The sequence below is a fragment of the Pleurodeles waltl genome, chromosome 5 (genome assembly GCF_031143425.1).
Source record: "Pleurodeles waltl isolate 20211129_DDA chromosome 5, aPleWal1.hap1.20221129, whole genome shotgun sequence".
NCBI classification, from domain to species: Eukaryota; Metazoa; Chordata; class Amphibia; order Caudata; family Salamandridae; genus Pleurodeles; species Pleurodeles waltl.
The window spans coordinates 808,737,924-808,755,472 of NC_090444.1; the positions used below are offsets into that span (position 1 = coordinate 808,737,924).

General features: G+C 43.0%; 1 protein-coding gene across 7 annotated transcripts in view; it reads right to left on the reverse strand.

Moving 5' to 3' along the window:
* LAMA2 (laminin subunit alpha 2) overlaps window positions 1-17,549 on the reverse strand; it is a 3,379,260-nt gene that overhangs the window by 2,315,041 nt on the left and 1,046,670 nt on the right. For all 7 annotated transcript variants that reach the window (XM_069234829.1, XM_069234828.1, XM_069234823.1 and 4 more), the window contains exon 7: window positions 13,568-13,685. In XM_069234829.1, coding sequence (XP_069090930.1) covers window positions 13,568-13,685 — 118 coding nt within the window. The remainder of the gene's footprint in view (window positions 1-13,567; window positions 13,686-17,549) is intronic.

A 17,549-nucleotide genomic window follows, 5' to 3' on the forward strand; every position in this document is an offset into this window, starting at 1 on the left:
TTATAACAATAAATACATTTCATAAAAGCTACTAAGAACGTATTAAATCTATCTAATGCATCATTTGTTAAATATTATGACAAATTAAAAAAAAAGGGAGTACATTACTTTAAAAACTCAGTTCTAAAATTCAAGATAGTTTACTTATCTAAAACATGTAGCTGTTTTAGTAATTCAGAACGGATTATCCATGCCCACCCCAGGAATTTGGCCACCCCTATAGATGTAGTAGGGGAAAGATCAGTTTTAAGGATCCTACAAGCAGTCTCAGCCGATTGTGTGCCCAGACTTTTGCATAGGGGTACCAACCACTTCTTCCTTGGGGCAGCATATAATGGACAGACAAAAAACAAATGGCTCACATTTTCCCACATTTCTGTACACAATGGGCATTTATCTGGGCCTCCAGTGCCCCAGGTTGAGGTTAAACACCTTAATGGTATTGAGCCCACTCTAACTTGGTGATATAATTTGCGGTCCATAGGTTTTGTGATAACATCCCAGTACTTTTTAATTGCAGAGGCATCTTTCACGTGTACAAATGTTGTTGTAAGGGAACTACCTATAAGGGATGAGTGTCTTATGCCTACCACCCATTCCCAATATAGTTGTTTCAGCTCTTTTTTTGAAGGAAAAGTAACTGAGTCTGGGTTGAGCCAAAGGGCACCTAGACCCATGGCACAAAGGGTGGTTCTAACACCCTTAAACCAACCAATCTTATCGGATCCTAGGGTGTCCCTTACCTCGAGGCATGCTTTCGCATATAATAACAGCTCTGGGGTAGACCACAACCTCCGCCAGAAGGCCAAGGGCCGAAATCTGGCTTGATCTTCCACCGGTTGGAGCCCAAGGTCATAAAGGAGCGGGATACGTGGGGATGATCTCAGAAGACCAACCGCCCCTCTTGTAAATCTGTTTTGGGCCAACGTCAGTCGGTCCAGATTGCTATAACCCCAAAGCTCTGCCCCATACAAGACTGAGGGAAGAATTTTTGACCCATCGATTTCCATAAGTGGGGACATCGGGCGGGTAAATGATCTTTTATGTTCCTTAAGAAGGGCACCGCCTAGTTGAACATGTTTGAGTGCTTGGATATCAATCTGGGGTTTCCAACTAAAATTATCACTAAAATGCACACCCAGATATGTAAATTCATTAGTTTGCTCAAGAATAGCACCACCCATTTTGACCCTTGCCACAGTTTGTGTTCGACCTCTTAGTACCATAAATTTTGTTTTAGAGACATTTATTTCTAGCTCATGCTCGTCACAAAATAACTCAAATCTGAGTAGGGCCTGCTGGAGCCCTTGCCTTGTCTTTGATAATAGCAAGGTATCATCCGCGAACATGAGCAATGGTACTTTCATTCCCGCTATCTGGGGAGCATCCGTGGGATGTGTTGCAAAATATTTGGTAACCCCGTTAATAAACAGGGAAAACAAAGTGGGAGCCAGAACACATCCTTGTCTAACACCTTTCAAAACATGGAACCTGTCCGTAACCTCGCCAGGCTTACCCCAGTGGACTTGGGCATAAGTGTATGCATGAAGATTCATTAAGAGTCGCACTAGAGCCCTGGGCATTCCCTGTTCCAGTAAGCAATCCCATAATTTAGTCCTAGGGACCAAGTCGAATGCAGATCTTAGGTCCACAAAAGCTGCATACAACTTGCCCTTACCCAAAAAAACTGTTTTCCAATATAATAGGGCAAAACGAAAAGCTTGATCAAGGGTGCTTACATGAGGTCTAAAACCCGCCTGCAACGGAGTCAAAATATCTGAGTCTATTATCCATTCCTGTATCCTCCCTAAAATGAGGCGCGCTATAATTTTTTGGATCGCATCAATAAGGCTGATAGGCCGATAATTTGAGGGTACTGAGCGATCGCCTTTCTTGTATATAGGCAGGATTTCTGCTCCGTACCATGAGTCAGGAATTTTAGCGCCTGCTGCAACTGCATTCACCAGGTGGAGTATATAAGGTACCCACAGGTCCTGGTCTTCCAAAAAAATGTCAGCTGGAATACCATCAGGGCCAGGGGCCCTCCCTTTGGGAATGTTGTGCAGGCAATTGATGACTTCAGTAACTGAGAATATTAACGGCTCGGCGGGCTCAAGACAGTGGGGTATAGTCTCTTCTACTGTATGACACTTAAACTGATCCTCAAAACTTTTTACCCACTGGTGATTAGAGACAGATGCTGGGCTATAGTGGGCGTCCTGCGAGATACCCCATTTTATGAGGTACCAAAACTGTTGCATATTGCGTTTACCACAGGCTTCTGACAGCATAAGCCAGCGTTCCTCGTCCCACTTTTGTTTTGCTTTGCATTTTGCCTCATTATAGAGTTTTCTACAAGATCTAATCTGGCTATGATTTTTGTTTTTAATGGCCTCAAAGAGAACTCTTTTTGTCTTACTACACTCTTTATCAAACCAGGTAGTGGATGAGTATTTCTTGGTCCTAGGTTGTTTAGGGATAAATTTGATGAACAACTTTTTAAGTTCCTGAAACAGGTCAGAATGGGTACGTATAAGTTCGCTGTTAATCTCGTCCTGTGAGCCACAATTGTTTAAAAGCTCCACAGAACTAGACACTAAGGTTCTTATCGCCCTACGGGCCCCAGCGTCCACAGCTATTTTAGACCAGCGTACCCTGCGCATATCATTGCTCACAATGACCTCTTTTCCTGTTATATTAGGACCACTGCCCACAGACCTCTGAAAGCTGGAATCCCTTAGAATCAAAACCAGCGGGTCATGATCGCTCTCTGGGCGTTCCGTAACTAGCATATCAACAACTGCAAACCACTGCCTCACATCGACCAAAATATAGTCGATACGACTACTGTGTCGGCCGTTGATGAACGTATGCCTACCCTTCCTATCAGACTTGACCCTTCCATTAACAGCTCTCAGACCCATATCCAGGCATAGCCCCTTGATATAGGTGGCTGAGCTCGACCACTTAGCAATCGAGGGTAACTCGAGTTGGGGAATACCCTAGGATAGATCCTCATCCTCAGTGAGCGGGCCGTCCTCAATACCCAGAGGCTCAAAACAAGTATTAAAATCCCCCATCACAATCTTGTGGCCATCGGTCGTTGATCCAGATAAAATGTCATCCAACAGGAGGAGGGTCGGAGAAACCCTTCCTCCCTGGAGGCCCCTGACATAAATATTAACCAACAGGATGCTTAAACCTTGGTTGGACTTTATCTTTAAGGCAATTATGTCTGGACTATCAGTTGTCACTTCTTCAACTCTTACACCCGCACTTTGGCGGACCCAAATTGTAAGACCTCCAACAGGACGCCCTTTCTGGCCTCTAATTGCTGGCTTGCTAAAGTTCAGATACCCCACCCGAAATATCGGTGTGATAGCCCATGTTTCCTGGAATGCAATTATATCGCCCTGATCTATGAAGTCCCTCCAATCAGGAATACACTGGCTGGACTCCAGACCGGCTATATTCCAGGATATATACCTTGATACCATATCAACAGGCTCAGCAAAAGCAGAGGGTGAGTCCGTACTAAAATTGGGTAATGCAGACAATGTACCAACGGGGATAATGTCAGGGTTATTACTTTGATCTGTGGCAATAGCCTTCCAACTTATATCTTCTATGTGGGGGGATTTCAATAAAGTTAAATTATCTATTTCTTCTCTACCAGTGAGTCAATCATTCTCATCTAGGCAGGATAACGGCCCATATTTCCCGGCAGTAATCAAGGGTTCAATGCTTTCTGGTGCGAACCAACCCCTGGGAGGGTTAATGACATTTTTGTTAATCTGGGATGGCACCTTCACCTCGGGATACACCGTAGGATAAAAATCAGGGAGTTCCCACGTGACTATTGGTCCATCTGCAAGTTGTGGGCACCAGCCTCTCAAAAATGGGACCACATTTGTACTCCTGAAATTAACTATTACCAGATCACCTGGAATATCTTTAGTCATGTGGCCAAGCCAACCCACCCTTCTCACATTTAAGATTTTACCATCAATGGAAGGGGGGAGGGGTCTATTCTTAGTAAGCCAGAAGGCTACTTTATTTTTTAAGTCATTGTAACCTTCTTTTTTACCTGAACTAAGTTCTGGGACTCCTGACAATATACATACAAATGGAGCGGCCTCCGGTGGGAGATCAATCCTAACATTATAATTATTGGTGTGCTCTCTTGCTTCCTTATGGACTCGAGTTGGTTGAGACCTACCCTCTAGGGACCCTCGGATCACTTCCCTAGGTATAGTGGGCTCCGCCTCCAAACTTGTTTCGTTACATGGGGTTTTATGTCTTAAACTGCTACCCGCGAGTATTGCCTGCTCAACACAATTTCCAGATGGTAAATCTAGAGGTACCGTTAGAACATCTGCTGGTGTCGAAGTTACTTGTACCCTTAGACTATGAACCTCTTGGGTGAGTACTTCAATTTTCAACAATAATATGCTAAACATTTCAGCCATTTTTGTCGCTAACTTATCCTCTACTGTTGTCAGTATATTTTCTATATACTGCCTATTATGACAGCAACCCACTGGCTTATCAGATCCCCCGTCTACTCCCTTTGTTTTAATAGTATGAATTTTTGCTTCGAGGGGCTTTCGAGAATTGCTGACCTTCCCCACTCCTCTTTTGCCCAACGACTTTCTACAAGCCCTAACTGTTCTTGCTGGTTGGGGGGGAGTCTCTGCCATAACCACGGGGCTGAAAGGGCTCTCGCCAATTAAACCCATTGAGTCTGAGGGATTAGAATATATCTGTGCCTCAGTTAATATCATATCCTTATCAGTGTTGGTGACCAGATCCTCAAGGGTAGACACTGTATGAGGGGAGGAACTAGGGTGTGTCTGAACGGGGGAACCTCCTTTCCCTAGGGAGACTCTGCGATCACTATTAATCTTTTTAACCACCTTAACCAGGTAGTTATCAAGCGTAGTAGCCCCTAGATTTTTAGCGGAGTTATTACAGTTAGCCATCATAGGTTGGTTGCGGTAAGTACCACCAGCTATAATTCAGCAACACAAAACACAAAACCGCGTAATCAGGATGTAATACAACTAATTTGCAATTTAGGCAGAGTCCCGTGCCCAGTCCAGTCTCTTCAGGCCTCTGAGGGCCACAGAGGGCCCACCCCTTGCCCGGCGCCATCCGCGCCACCCGCGGTGCGGTGTACCTTGTTGCAATTTAAGATCCCGGGGGGCGTAACAGCACTTGGCGCTCAGGAAACCCAGAGGATTCTGGGTATTGTAGTCCTCCCGGCGTGAATTAGCAGGGAGCCTACAGCGGTGACAGCAGTCCGAACCGGCGGCCCTGTGTCCTGCAGGGGTGCGCGGCCGGTTGTCTCTGGTGCCTGGGGTCTGCCTCTTGTGCCCGGGGAGTGGTACCCGGGGTCAGACTCTGATGAGGGTCCTGTCTCAGGTGCTCGGGGTCAGATTCTGGTACCCGATCTCTCTCTCTGGTACCCGGGGTCAGACTCTGTGGTCTCTGTGGTCTCTGTGGACTCTCTCAGGTACCCGAGGTCAGTCTCTGGTGGCCGGGGTCAGTCTCTAATGCCCTGTGGCCGGGGTCAGTCTCCGGGGCCTCTCTCTGGTGCCCTGTGGCCGTATCAGACTCTGGTGCCCTGGGTCAGTCTGTGGTGAGGGGGTCGCTGACTCCTCGGGTCCCTCAAAGTGAAGGAGTGTGAGGAGTGTGTGCGATGGGGTCTAATATAGCGCCCTTGAGGACCGGTAGAGGGCGCAGAACACCGGCTGCCCCTGCACACTGCACACTGCACACTGCGGGTCTGCGGTCAGCAGTCTCTTCGGGGGCGCTCTCGGCTCTCCTCCAATGGTCTCCAATGGTCTCAGTCCACCCGGGAGACAACAGGATGTCAGAGGGCGGATCGCCACCCCGAGTTTTCTGCGACGCTCCTGCGCCTGACTCTGGGACCTGGGTCCTGGGTCCTGAGGAGCCTCTGCCTCTCCCTCGCCCCTCGGCTGCTCCTTATCCCTCCCGGGGTCGTCCTTCAGCTGTCTCCGGACTGCCTCCGGGCCCCTGGGGTCGACCAGGCGGGCCAGGCGTGTGAAGCAGCAGAGAGAGGGTCTCGCGCTGGGGGAGCGCGCCGGTGAGGAACCGCGGACTTTGTGAAGAGCCGCCGTCTGGAAGGAGCCACTCAAAGCAGCTCCAGGCTCCAGGCTCCAGGCTCCGTGCCTCGAGTCACCCAGCAAGAGTTTCCCGGTGAAAAGTTTCCCCCCACGGGCCCACGGGCCCTCGACCCCCTCCCAAAAGCAGCAGCAGCAGCGTTCGTGCTGCGGTGGCGGCAGCAGCGTTCGCCGCACCGCGCCACGCAGTACTCCGATGAGAGCCACCCGGCACCTACGTGGGAACGTCCCTCCGTTTCGTCACTGCTTCCCGTAATCCGGTTTCTGAGCTTTATTAAATGTCTTTGATTAGTTTGTATTGTCGTATTACTGTGAACTTTGATGACGTTATTGACATATTGATTGACATGCTGATTAGTTATCTCGTCCTAAGGTGTCTTCAATCAGGGTCAAAAGATTCATTGGCCTAAAATGAGTCCCAAAGTGAGTAAATTAGTCATAAAGGGACGCGTTAACAGCACTATTTTGCAGTTGCCTCCTTCTTCCATGAAAGAACTCCAAAAGGTGTTTCATGCTTAGATAGTGTTAGAATGCAGAGAATGGTTACACAGGAAAGACTGATTTTTGCAGAGATGTAGAAGTGTAGCAGGGAGTAAGATAGACATGCAACATAATAGTGTACACTCAGAGTCAGTAAGGGACGAGGGTAAGGAAGCTGTCATTTAATTTACAAAGTGGTGCAAGGCATAATGTATGCAAAGAGGGCAGTCCCCCTCACTGGAGCATAGAAATGTAAGAGATTTCTTTGCGTAATTTTTTTCTGCACTTTTAACGCCTGCACAGAGCAGGTGTTAAAAGGAGGCACATCATTGTTTGCAATCGGCCTCCATAGGCTTTGCAGGATTAGTGCCCACACTTTTTATGCTAATCCTGCAAAGCTCCGAACTAGTGTAAACAATTGTGACACTAGTTCCCTAACTACCTCCATGGTGCACCGTATCTTATATATGGTGCACACATGGTGGAGTTAGGGGGCTGCTAAGGGACGCAAGAAAAGTGGCGCTCCACTGGGTGAAGCGCCACTTTTCCTCAATCAGGCTCATATTGGGAGGATGCATTCTGAGAGGGCATATAATCTGAGGATGGATTTATTGTTCCATTTGCCTGCCACTGGTGCTGAATAATGTAGTTTTTGATAAGTTAGATTTATGGTAACTTTTTGACTTCAAACTTTCTTATGTATGGTTCTTATAGTCTGTTCCGATTACAGCACCTTCAGTTTTGACAAGTTAGATTTGGATGTGTGGATCATCTGTTTCCATTGACCATTAAGTTGTTTATTTGTTTAGAAGCAAGGCATGGGTGGCATGCTTGTAAGGGGAATTGGTTCACCCGTGGTATTAGTATAAGTTTGGTTATCAACAGATTGTGCTGATTTGATTTTCCCTTGATCTTAGAGTGTCCTGCATGAGCATCTGCCTCTAGCTAGGCTGCCACCAATGTCAATACTACAAATTAGCATAAGAGGATTTAAATACCTCTCATGAACACTAATTGAAATATACTGAGAGAAGGAAATATTTATTATGCAGTCATTTTGTAGTATGTTAGGAGGCTAACATTTTAAATAGGATATGTTCTATTTGAGTCAAAAAGTGTACCATCCAAAATGATTCCTTAAAACCAGGTACTGAGAAAATCAAATAGGATACTTATTTCATATGGCTTGATATTTTTCTGGGTTATCTCCCAGAGTGATAGCTTTCTTTTCGGAGACCTGGGCCTAAAGGAAGTGTATAATACGACAGATTGATTTGCTGTCAGAGTTTGTATGAAATGATGATCAGTTCTGACGTCAGACACTTGGATGCTGAACTCTGTAACTTAGTAACTTGATGGTAATAGCATGCCAGATGTCAGAGTCTGTAAGATTGATGAAACGAAAGAGATCGCATTTTGTCAGATATCCGAATCTGCAATTGCTTTCTAACATCAAGAATAGCTCTCCTGTCAAATACAACAATCTATAAGGTCTGAAAACTCCTAGGGGTAGCTTTGAGGTCATATATGTTAGCATGTAAGATGTCTGTACCCTGAAGGAGAGCTCCATTTTCGTGGGTCATAGACTATAGGTTCATGTGACCAGAAGGATAACTTTGCTTTTAGGTGCCTGAGTGTTGTAACAACGCTGAGTCCGTAATATTTTAGATTTTTTTTTAATGCACGATCACTCTGTTCATCGTGATACTCCCATCACCAGCCAGCCGCAACTGTCACTGGCAGAGAACACACGTTCCATCCATAACCAAGGTAACAGAACTCTCATATGCAAGATAACAGAACTCACATTAGATCACATCACATCCTCCCCCTTGGGAATCAGAATACAAAAGTAGCAAAATGACAATAAATAAAGCTATAAGTAAGAAAAGCAAAAAAAATAAAAAACATATATATGTTTAAAACACACAAAAAATAACAACAAAATGAAGCCACTGTATGATGAACAAACAATGCTTAATTCGTTGTACATAATCAGATAAATATTTTGGAGGTTTCCTCAATCTGGTGATTCTACCAGAAAACTTGATAAAAATAGGAGCAAAATTTGTAGAATGTAATCCTTCATGGTCACCGTTTTCAGAACATAAATCACCAACCTGTATATCTCTTATATCATTTCCTAACTCATCGCTGCTCCTCAACAAATCCTCATTTCTCATCATCATATATCCATTGCAAATATTCTTGTCAAGTGAACACCTCTCAAAGCCTTCCTTTCCATATTTGGCAACTCTCCTCAAATTCCAGCATTCGCCACTTCTCAACACAACATGCCCTCTATGAACTTTCTTAACTTGAAACAGACCCCTAAATCTTCCCACACCTCTCTTGATGTTCCCATCCTTAACCTTTACTAAAACATCTGATTGAATTCTTCCCATATCACAAGTCTGAGTATTTGTGTTGCTATCCTCTTTATCACACCTTCCTTCTAAAAGGCCTTGCATCCAAAAAGGATTCAATTTTGTAGTAGGTGCCCTACCTCTCGTCTTCATAAAGGGTACTTCATTAGTGCTTGAATTCACAGTAGTATGATACGCCCACACTAAATCATATATCAAATTGTCTTCATCCCTACCATTAGTGTATGCAAGTTGTAAAGCACCCTTAATCATATGATTAGCATGTTCTACAATGCCATTTGCTTGTGGATTATACAATGCGATGCATGAGTGTTTAATGCCACAAGATAGTAAAAACTCTCCATTGTCTGTTATCAAGACTCTTGGAAAACCCTCCTCCAGAAAAACTTAACGTAACATTGCTACCGTTTTCTTAGTGGAAATCTCCAACATAAATTTAACAACCAACCACCTGGTGTTAACATCTACCAATACCATGGCATACTGTTTCCTAGGATGTAACCACAGGATTGGTCCAATGAAGCCCATACACACACTAAGCCAAGGTATACCACAATCCTGAATATTGCTCACTTCACTATGAGACATACCTTCAATCTTTTTTCACACTACCTGCACTCAACACCCCTCTCAACCCGTTCCACAATATCACTATCCATTGCTGCCCACCAATAATCCGTGCGCAATCTTTTTTTTGTAAGAGTCTGACCTAAATGCCCTTCTTTAGCTGCATCAAACAAAACCTTGCAAACCCCTATTGGAGGAATTATTTTATCCCCACACATCACAATTCGTCCATTTATCTCCGACAACTCATCAATCATTTTGCAAAAAGGTCTTACAGAATTTGGTGAAGCACTCTCCCTCCTTACACCATGTCTTATCATTTCTACAACTTGTTTGAGAACTTCATCTTTTAACAGAGCTGTAGACCATTCTGCTTCACCTACGGTGCCATACGTCCCTGACAACACCTCACCTACACTAGCTAACGCATCTTTATTGTCTCTTCTGATGACGTTCTGTAGCAGTCAAAGTGCGAGAAGCAAAAGCCACAATTTTCTCCTGTGTTCCATGTAATTGCGATAACACCACCCCTAATCCAACCGCACTAGCATCAATGGTTACACTAGTTTTCTTTTTGATATCAAAAGGGGTTAGTATATGTGCTTGACATATGTCAGTTTTTGATCTGACAAAAATATTCTTCCTGTTCATCATTCCAGAATTTTTTTTGACCTTTCCGCAACAGTATTTTCAGATTTTCAATTTTACTGGCAAAGTCTCTCACAAATTTCGAGTAAAATTCGGCTAAACCTAAAAAAGAACAGCGTTGGTTTTTATCCATGGGTCTAGGTGCAGCTCTTATGGCATTCAACAAATCTCTTTTGGACTTCACACCTTTGGCTGTTTATGTATGTCCTAAGTAACCTATTTCCTCCACCAAGAATTTACATTTCTCCTTCCCAAAATTAATACCAGCCTCAGCTATCTTTCTTAATGTAAAGTCCAATGTACTATTGTGCTTTTCCATGCCATCCCCAAAGACTATTCTGTCATCTTGGAAACATACAACGTTATCCATGTCTTGGAATAGTTCTTTCATCATCCTCTGGAAAAAAACTCACCGCTGATGACAAACCAAATGTATTCTCAAAAATTAATATGTGCCCTCCATTGTAATGAATGCCATCAAATGCTAAGATTCTTCATGCAGATGTATTTGATGCTAAGCATGTTGCACATCATTTTTGGAGAAAAATCTAACTACTTTCAAAATAATATCAGTTCATTAATGTTCGGTAATGCAAATTATCTGTTATAATATTATAGTTCAAATTCCTTAAATCAACATAGAACCTCAAACTTCTATCACCTTTTTTAGTGATACCAACTAGGGAGATCCATTCCGATGTTTCCACAGGCTCAATTATTCCATAATGTAACATTTCTTTAAGAAAACATTTCACTTCTTCTCTGACTGCTACAGGAACCGTCCGCACCCTATACTGTGCTGGAATTGACTCTTTCTTCAACTCAATTTTGTGCATGTAACCTTTCAACTCTCCCATTTCTTCCCTGAAGACACTTTGTTGTTCCTGTAACATGTCATCACATGACTTATTTTCCACTACCATTATTGTCCTGATGCTCGGGGGCTTACAACAATATTCAAATCATATTGATGGAACCACCCTAAAATTGGAAGACCTGTTTTTGCAACATAGACTTTTTCTTTTATTTTCCGGTCCTTAAACGTTATATCTGTTGACATATATCTAATTATTTCAATCTTTTCACCTTGATACTACTCAGGACTGATATCCTCAGGCAACAAGTGCACATGTTGCCAAACAGATGTGAACATGTCCTTAGGAATTATAGAATAACCCTGAATCGATCATCAATTCTACATCTTTTCCTTTAACTGTGAATAACACTTTCGGTCTATTTTTCCTTCCAAGCAGTTCAATTTGGTCACCAACACCTAAAACTCTACCCACAGTAAAATCTGATGTGTCAGAGACCTCTTCCGATAATGTTGCTACTTTTCCTTCCTTAACTCCTTTATCGTTACACATCCTGGTAAAGTGGCCTTTATGACCACAACTTCTGCACTCTTTACCTATGGCACAACAATTGCTAGAGTCAGAGTTGTGATCTGGGCTCCCACATTTGCTGCAGACTTTGTACAGAGACTTCGCAGACGTACCGTATTTCAAAGTTTTAAAATTGCCTTTTTCTGCCCCATTACAGCAACCTCAGCACTTACTATTGAGCCTTGTATTTCTTCCCTTGCATCTTTTTTATTAATTTCATGCATACAATAGTCTGATTCTTCAATAACTTTAGCCATTTCAATTGCGTCTTTTAAAGACAGGTCTCTCATTGCCCAAAGTCTCTCTTGAATTTTCTTATTTCTACATTGTGCAACCAATTGGTCTCTAATCATTTCATCCATCATTGTCCCAAATTTGCATTTTATAGATAACTCTCTTAATCGTGTTACAAAATCATGGAAGGATTCACCTTCCCTTTGAGGCTGGGTATAGAACTTATAGTGTCTCATAACTATATTGGTACTGTTAGAGAATCTCACACCCAGTCTTCTTCTTACCTCCACAAATTCCTCCTCAGTAGCTTGTCTTGCATCACTCATTGCAACTGGCAAATATTTGAAGATATGTTACCTCTCTTTTCCTAATGAGTTAAATAATATATATTTTTTTTCATCCTGGAGTAAATTCTTGCCCATCCAGTGCTTTCAAATAGTTATCAAATATATCAATCCACTCTTCCCATTCTATTGACGGCACTCCAGTATGAGGTAAGAATTGCAGCGGTGGAAAAATAGAGGTATCCATGGCCGATACACAATAAGAGAATTTGTTAAATTACTAACTCACAAATATATTTTTATTACATATAATATTATTTATTTTTCAAATTATCCAATTCGTATTTATAAGAAAGATATTACTATCCTTCTCAATAGTTTGGTTCACACTCCAATTTATAGCAGCAAGTTGTATTCAAATTAAAGTGAATCACTGTTTCTAGTTAGTGAAACGATCGTGAAATTTAGAACTTTGTAATCGCTGAGCAAGTTGTAATGGAAACGATTTGTCAACACCTCCAGAAACAAAATGATCATGAAATTGACTCGCTGAGCAGGTTGTTTTAGAAAAGATTTGCCGACAGGTTAGTCCTTTGTCAGTTTTGTTGACAAGCTGACGAGTGAGGACGTGAGACGTAAGATGTCGGTTCTGCCTCAGATGCTAAGCGCTCGTTGTGTTGCTCACGCTGCTGCCTTGTCTTGCTCGCACTGCACTCAGGTGCGTCAATGATCCAAAAGGAGTATGTGCCACCCAATGTTCCAAATTAATCCAAGTAAAGGGCTTCCAGCCCCCACAACCCTGCTGCCATCCACACACCATGACAAGGGAGTTTAAACAGAAACAAAACTCACATAAGCATGTGGGCATGGCAAAACAACATCGGGTAAGTCCACGTTGAATAGAGACAATGATAGAATGGCTATCCTGATACTCTGTAGTCACCAAAATATGTTGTAATGATGCTGAGTCTGTAATATTTTAGATGTTTTTTTAATGCACGATCGCTCTGTTCAATGTGATGCTCCCATCACCAGCCAGCCACAGCTGTCTCTGGCAGAGAACACATGTTCAATCTACCATCAAGGTAACAGAACTCTCATATGCAAGATAACAGAACTCACATTAGATCACAACACTGAGACTGTGGGATATATATAAAATTTGTTGCCCAAAGCTTCAGCCTGTTGTCTTTGTGTAACCTGATGAATAGGTTTTCTTATGAGACCCGAGCTTGTTCAGTCTTTGTAATATGTTTGAACATATACTGATGTGAACTGAATTGTAGATACTGTTGGCTAATCTGTACCCTTATGGCCCACAACTATTTTCCATGGGATCCTTTAAACAGTACAGTATCTCCTGGGCCTAACTACATATCACTTTATTTAGATGGTCGGGTGAATCCACCATGCTTATTGGCTTTGGGGGATCTTACCTTCACATTCATACTTTGCCAGGAATGTCCCCGCTTGCCAGGGCTTTTGGTTAAATCCAGGACAGCAGCGATTGCAGCTCTCTCCACACGTGTTGTGCTCGCACTCACAAGAGGATTTCTAACAAGAAAGAGAGACAGTCAAAACATTACTTTATGCACAATGGAATCTAATAGCAGCAGAAATGACAATATGAACCTCAGGGATTTTATGGCTCTTTCTACCACTAGCATCCCATTGAATACAATTTTTCAAATGTAATCAGATAAATGTTCTATGCTACTTGACAACATGCTTTATTATCAATATGTAATGCTAATAGTGTAGTTTTCATATTAACAGTGACATTTTATGAATATGTTATGTTGTGCATATTGTTTCTAGGAACATTATGCTCAAACTCTCATACTTGTTTTCCAACCTGTCTCTCAGGATTTGTCCTGTGTGTTTCTCATGGCCAAAGACTTAAAATCTCACCATGGGCATTCAACTTTCTTACGGCCTGCTTTGTCTCTCTGAATCCTGACCCTTGGCATTGTGATGTTCAATCCCGCATAGCAAATATGTATTAGCCCACGATTCAGCTTACCACAAGACTGAGCCTGAAAGAAATACTGAAACATACTGGATGTTTTCTTGAGTCTGAAACCAGCCTATGCATTTTCAAGCTCCTACTCCCAACCCAGGAAGTGTGATGGTACATAAAGAAAATTATGATGGGTTTGTTTGGATTCTCCACCCTCTCTCTACTTCCGATGTTTTTCTACATTTGCCTGATGTACATGATTTTCTTAATTTGCAACTAAACGTGTCATTGTTGCATTAGTATTTTCAGTCAAAGGTACGCCTGTGTCAAAAAACACATAAGAAAAGGGAAGATAAATCCCTTATATCAAGCAAAGTACTCCGTCTTAGGTCTCTCTGATGGGGATTGAACTAACACCAGCATTTCCACGGCACACCATCATGGAAGATCATGCTGCTTTAGATCTAAACTGCAAACAAACAAATGCAATGTGTGAGAAATTGGGCATTGGAAGAGGGGCTGGAGGTTTTCTCAAGCAACAGCCACAATCATAGTCAAAGTGAAACACCTAAAGTCATTAAATTAATATGTGCTTAACCTTCTGGCAACTTGGCATGAAAGAGATCAGGCTTAACTTGGGGACAATATGTAAAGTATTTATGCAGCACTTAAACATCAATACAGTGAAAATACAATACAAGAAAAATCCCACATCTATTAAATAAAACAGAATACATTTTAATAGTTTATTCAACACCAAAATGACAAAAAATCCAATCAGTAGTACCAGAGTTCTGATTTTTTAAATTTTAAAGTGGGAAATAGCACCTAAAAGATCAGCATGGCAACTGCGGACACCTAGATGTGCCAGACTGGGGCAAAAGACGAAAGATAAGGCAGACCCCGATAGATCGCAGCTTGGATACACAAAGTGGATTTGGATCAATCTCAGTTTACACTCGGACAGAATAATTTTTAATAAAAATGTTTAAGAAGGGAAAGTTCAGTGGTAGAAGGCAGGCAGTGGTGTCTAAGGAGGAGTACTCACTGTATGGAGTCGAGGTAAAGATTTATATGTTTGGACTTAGCCACTTTTATGGATGTAGAAAAGCTGCAGGCTGTAGCTGATGAGAACTCAATGAGGCAGGATAGTCCTTCTTCGAGGAGCTGCTGAAAATGGTTTGCTGCTGAAAAGAAGAATATTACAGAAGCTGCTGCAAAGTCAGACCAACCGGTGATGCATGATGGGCAGATCAGCAAGCAGGTCTCCCCTCGGTTCAGAGGGCACTTTTTGACAGACAATATTCTAAGTCCAAAGTTTTGGATCTGGGCACCTTTAACACCACTTCCAATGGCCCAGAACTGGAAGGGCACAACCTTGAGGATCAAGACCCACTCAGACTGAGTCCAGATGCAAGGTAAAGATGGTTGGAGCCTTTTCTGTCCCTGAGGCTCTGATCAGGAGGCCAATCAACTAGCCTTTGGATTCACTCTGGAAGGCCTGGGTTTGAGTAGGCTAACAGGTCTCAAGCAGCAAGGCAGTCCATCAAGAGCATAGAGCAGGTTTTAGGCAGCGGGGAAGTCTTCTTGGCAGCCTCAACAATGCGGAAGGAGTCCGCTTCACAAGCCTCATAGCTTCTTCTGAACCAGCTGATGCGCAACGCATCCTTGAACCTGAATCCTGAAGTCCTGTTCGCATCGCAAGCCCCCTCATCGACAGCCTCCTTGACAATGATGCTGGATCTCTCATCACAGCTTAACAGCTCCTCGTAACCGGCATTGGACAACAGATCTTCAACCTGGACTTCTTATCTCCTCTGCTGCGCAACACATCCTTGAAAAGGGATTCCACAATTATTTTCAACCATGGTTTAAAGTACTTTTGTTCAGCAGGGCTAATTGGGTCCCTGTAGCCGGCCTGTGCTCCATTGCAGTTGGCCTGTACTTGTGACTTTGTCCTGGTCTAGCTCAACCAGATATCCACAAATGCCACTTTGTGCTTTTTGGTGCTATTTTCACTTTATCTTTAAAATTACATGTCTCTGGTTCTGAAGATTGGACTTTTGTCATTTTGGTCTTACCTTATTTATAAGAATGTACTCTATTTTTCTACACTTGTGTGGAATCTTTCTTGTGTTGGGTTTCACTTTATTACTGTATGAAGTACTGCGTGAATATTTTACACATTGCCTCTAGGTTATGTCTGACATCTCTGCACCAAGCTACTAGATGGGTAAGCACAGGTTAAACTGGGGTTTGCTTGTGACTTCACACTAGCAAGGATTGTGATTGCTTCTTGAGGATGTTTCTAACCCCTCAACAAGCAATTCAATACATTACATTGGTGATCAGCGGGGATTTGTACTTGTGTTTGTGCAATGCCATACAGTGAATTTGTGGTACACTAAAATCCTAGAGAAGTAATCTGAGATCAGTCACAGCCTCTTTAAACTCCTCCTACTTTTCTCATTGGCGTTTTTCTAAACTAATGTTCCCTACATCATTGTCCAAAACCATGGAAGCAGATAGGCTCAATCTAGATTAAATCAGCAGGGCTGAGCTTTAGAAACTCTGCAAGGAGAGAGGGTGCATGTGTGAAACAAAAGCCGCAAGGCTGAATCTTTGGAAAGCCTTCAGCGCCTATGAAGAAGTCACTAGGATGCAATCCCACCCTGAGGACTTTGGGGATGAGGATCCTAATGTGGATTATCTTGATGAGGGCAAACTTGATTTTGGAATGGAGGATGACGCAGCTGTGTGCCTTGATCAGGAGCTCCCAGGGGAGGGATGTTCTCTACCCATGGAGAGAGAGCTCACTGTGAGGGCAGAGAGCAGTGTGTCTTCCAGGAACTTGTCCCCAGAGGAACTGGAGCTTAGGAAGTCAGAAAGGGAGTTCAAGCTGTTGTTGGCCAAACAGATACTAGAGACAGGGGATAAAAAGGAAGGGTGAGAGAACTTTAGCAGAAAAAATGGAACATGCTGCTGGAACATGAGAGAAGCTTGAAAGAACTGAAGATTAAAGCTAGACAGAGCTTAGAGTCTAGCAGCAATGTTAGAAGCTTGCCTACAGTGTCTGAAGGTGACAAGAAGGTCTGCATACCCAACAATCTGGTGCCAAGATATGTGATGGGAGATGATATCGACAAATGATTTGCTGCATATGAGGTAGCTCTGAGGGTACACAAGATCCCAGAGGAGTACTGGGGGACAGCTTGTGGAAGCATATATGTGCTGAGGGGAGTGACACTCTATTCTCATAGTGGTATAAGACTGGACCAAGTATACCCCCATGAAAGCCAACCTTGGGCTAACACTGAGAAATACCATCAGAGGTTCAGGGCTACCCTCAAACTCTCAAACCAAGGCTTAGATTTAAAAGGCCCTTTTGCCACCGGAGCGGGCGTAATGACCTGCGCTGCATTTACAAGGTGGCATTAAGCTACTTTTTGTGTCTTAAT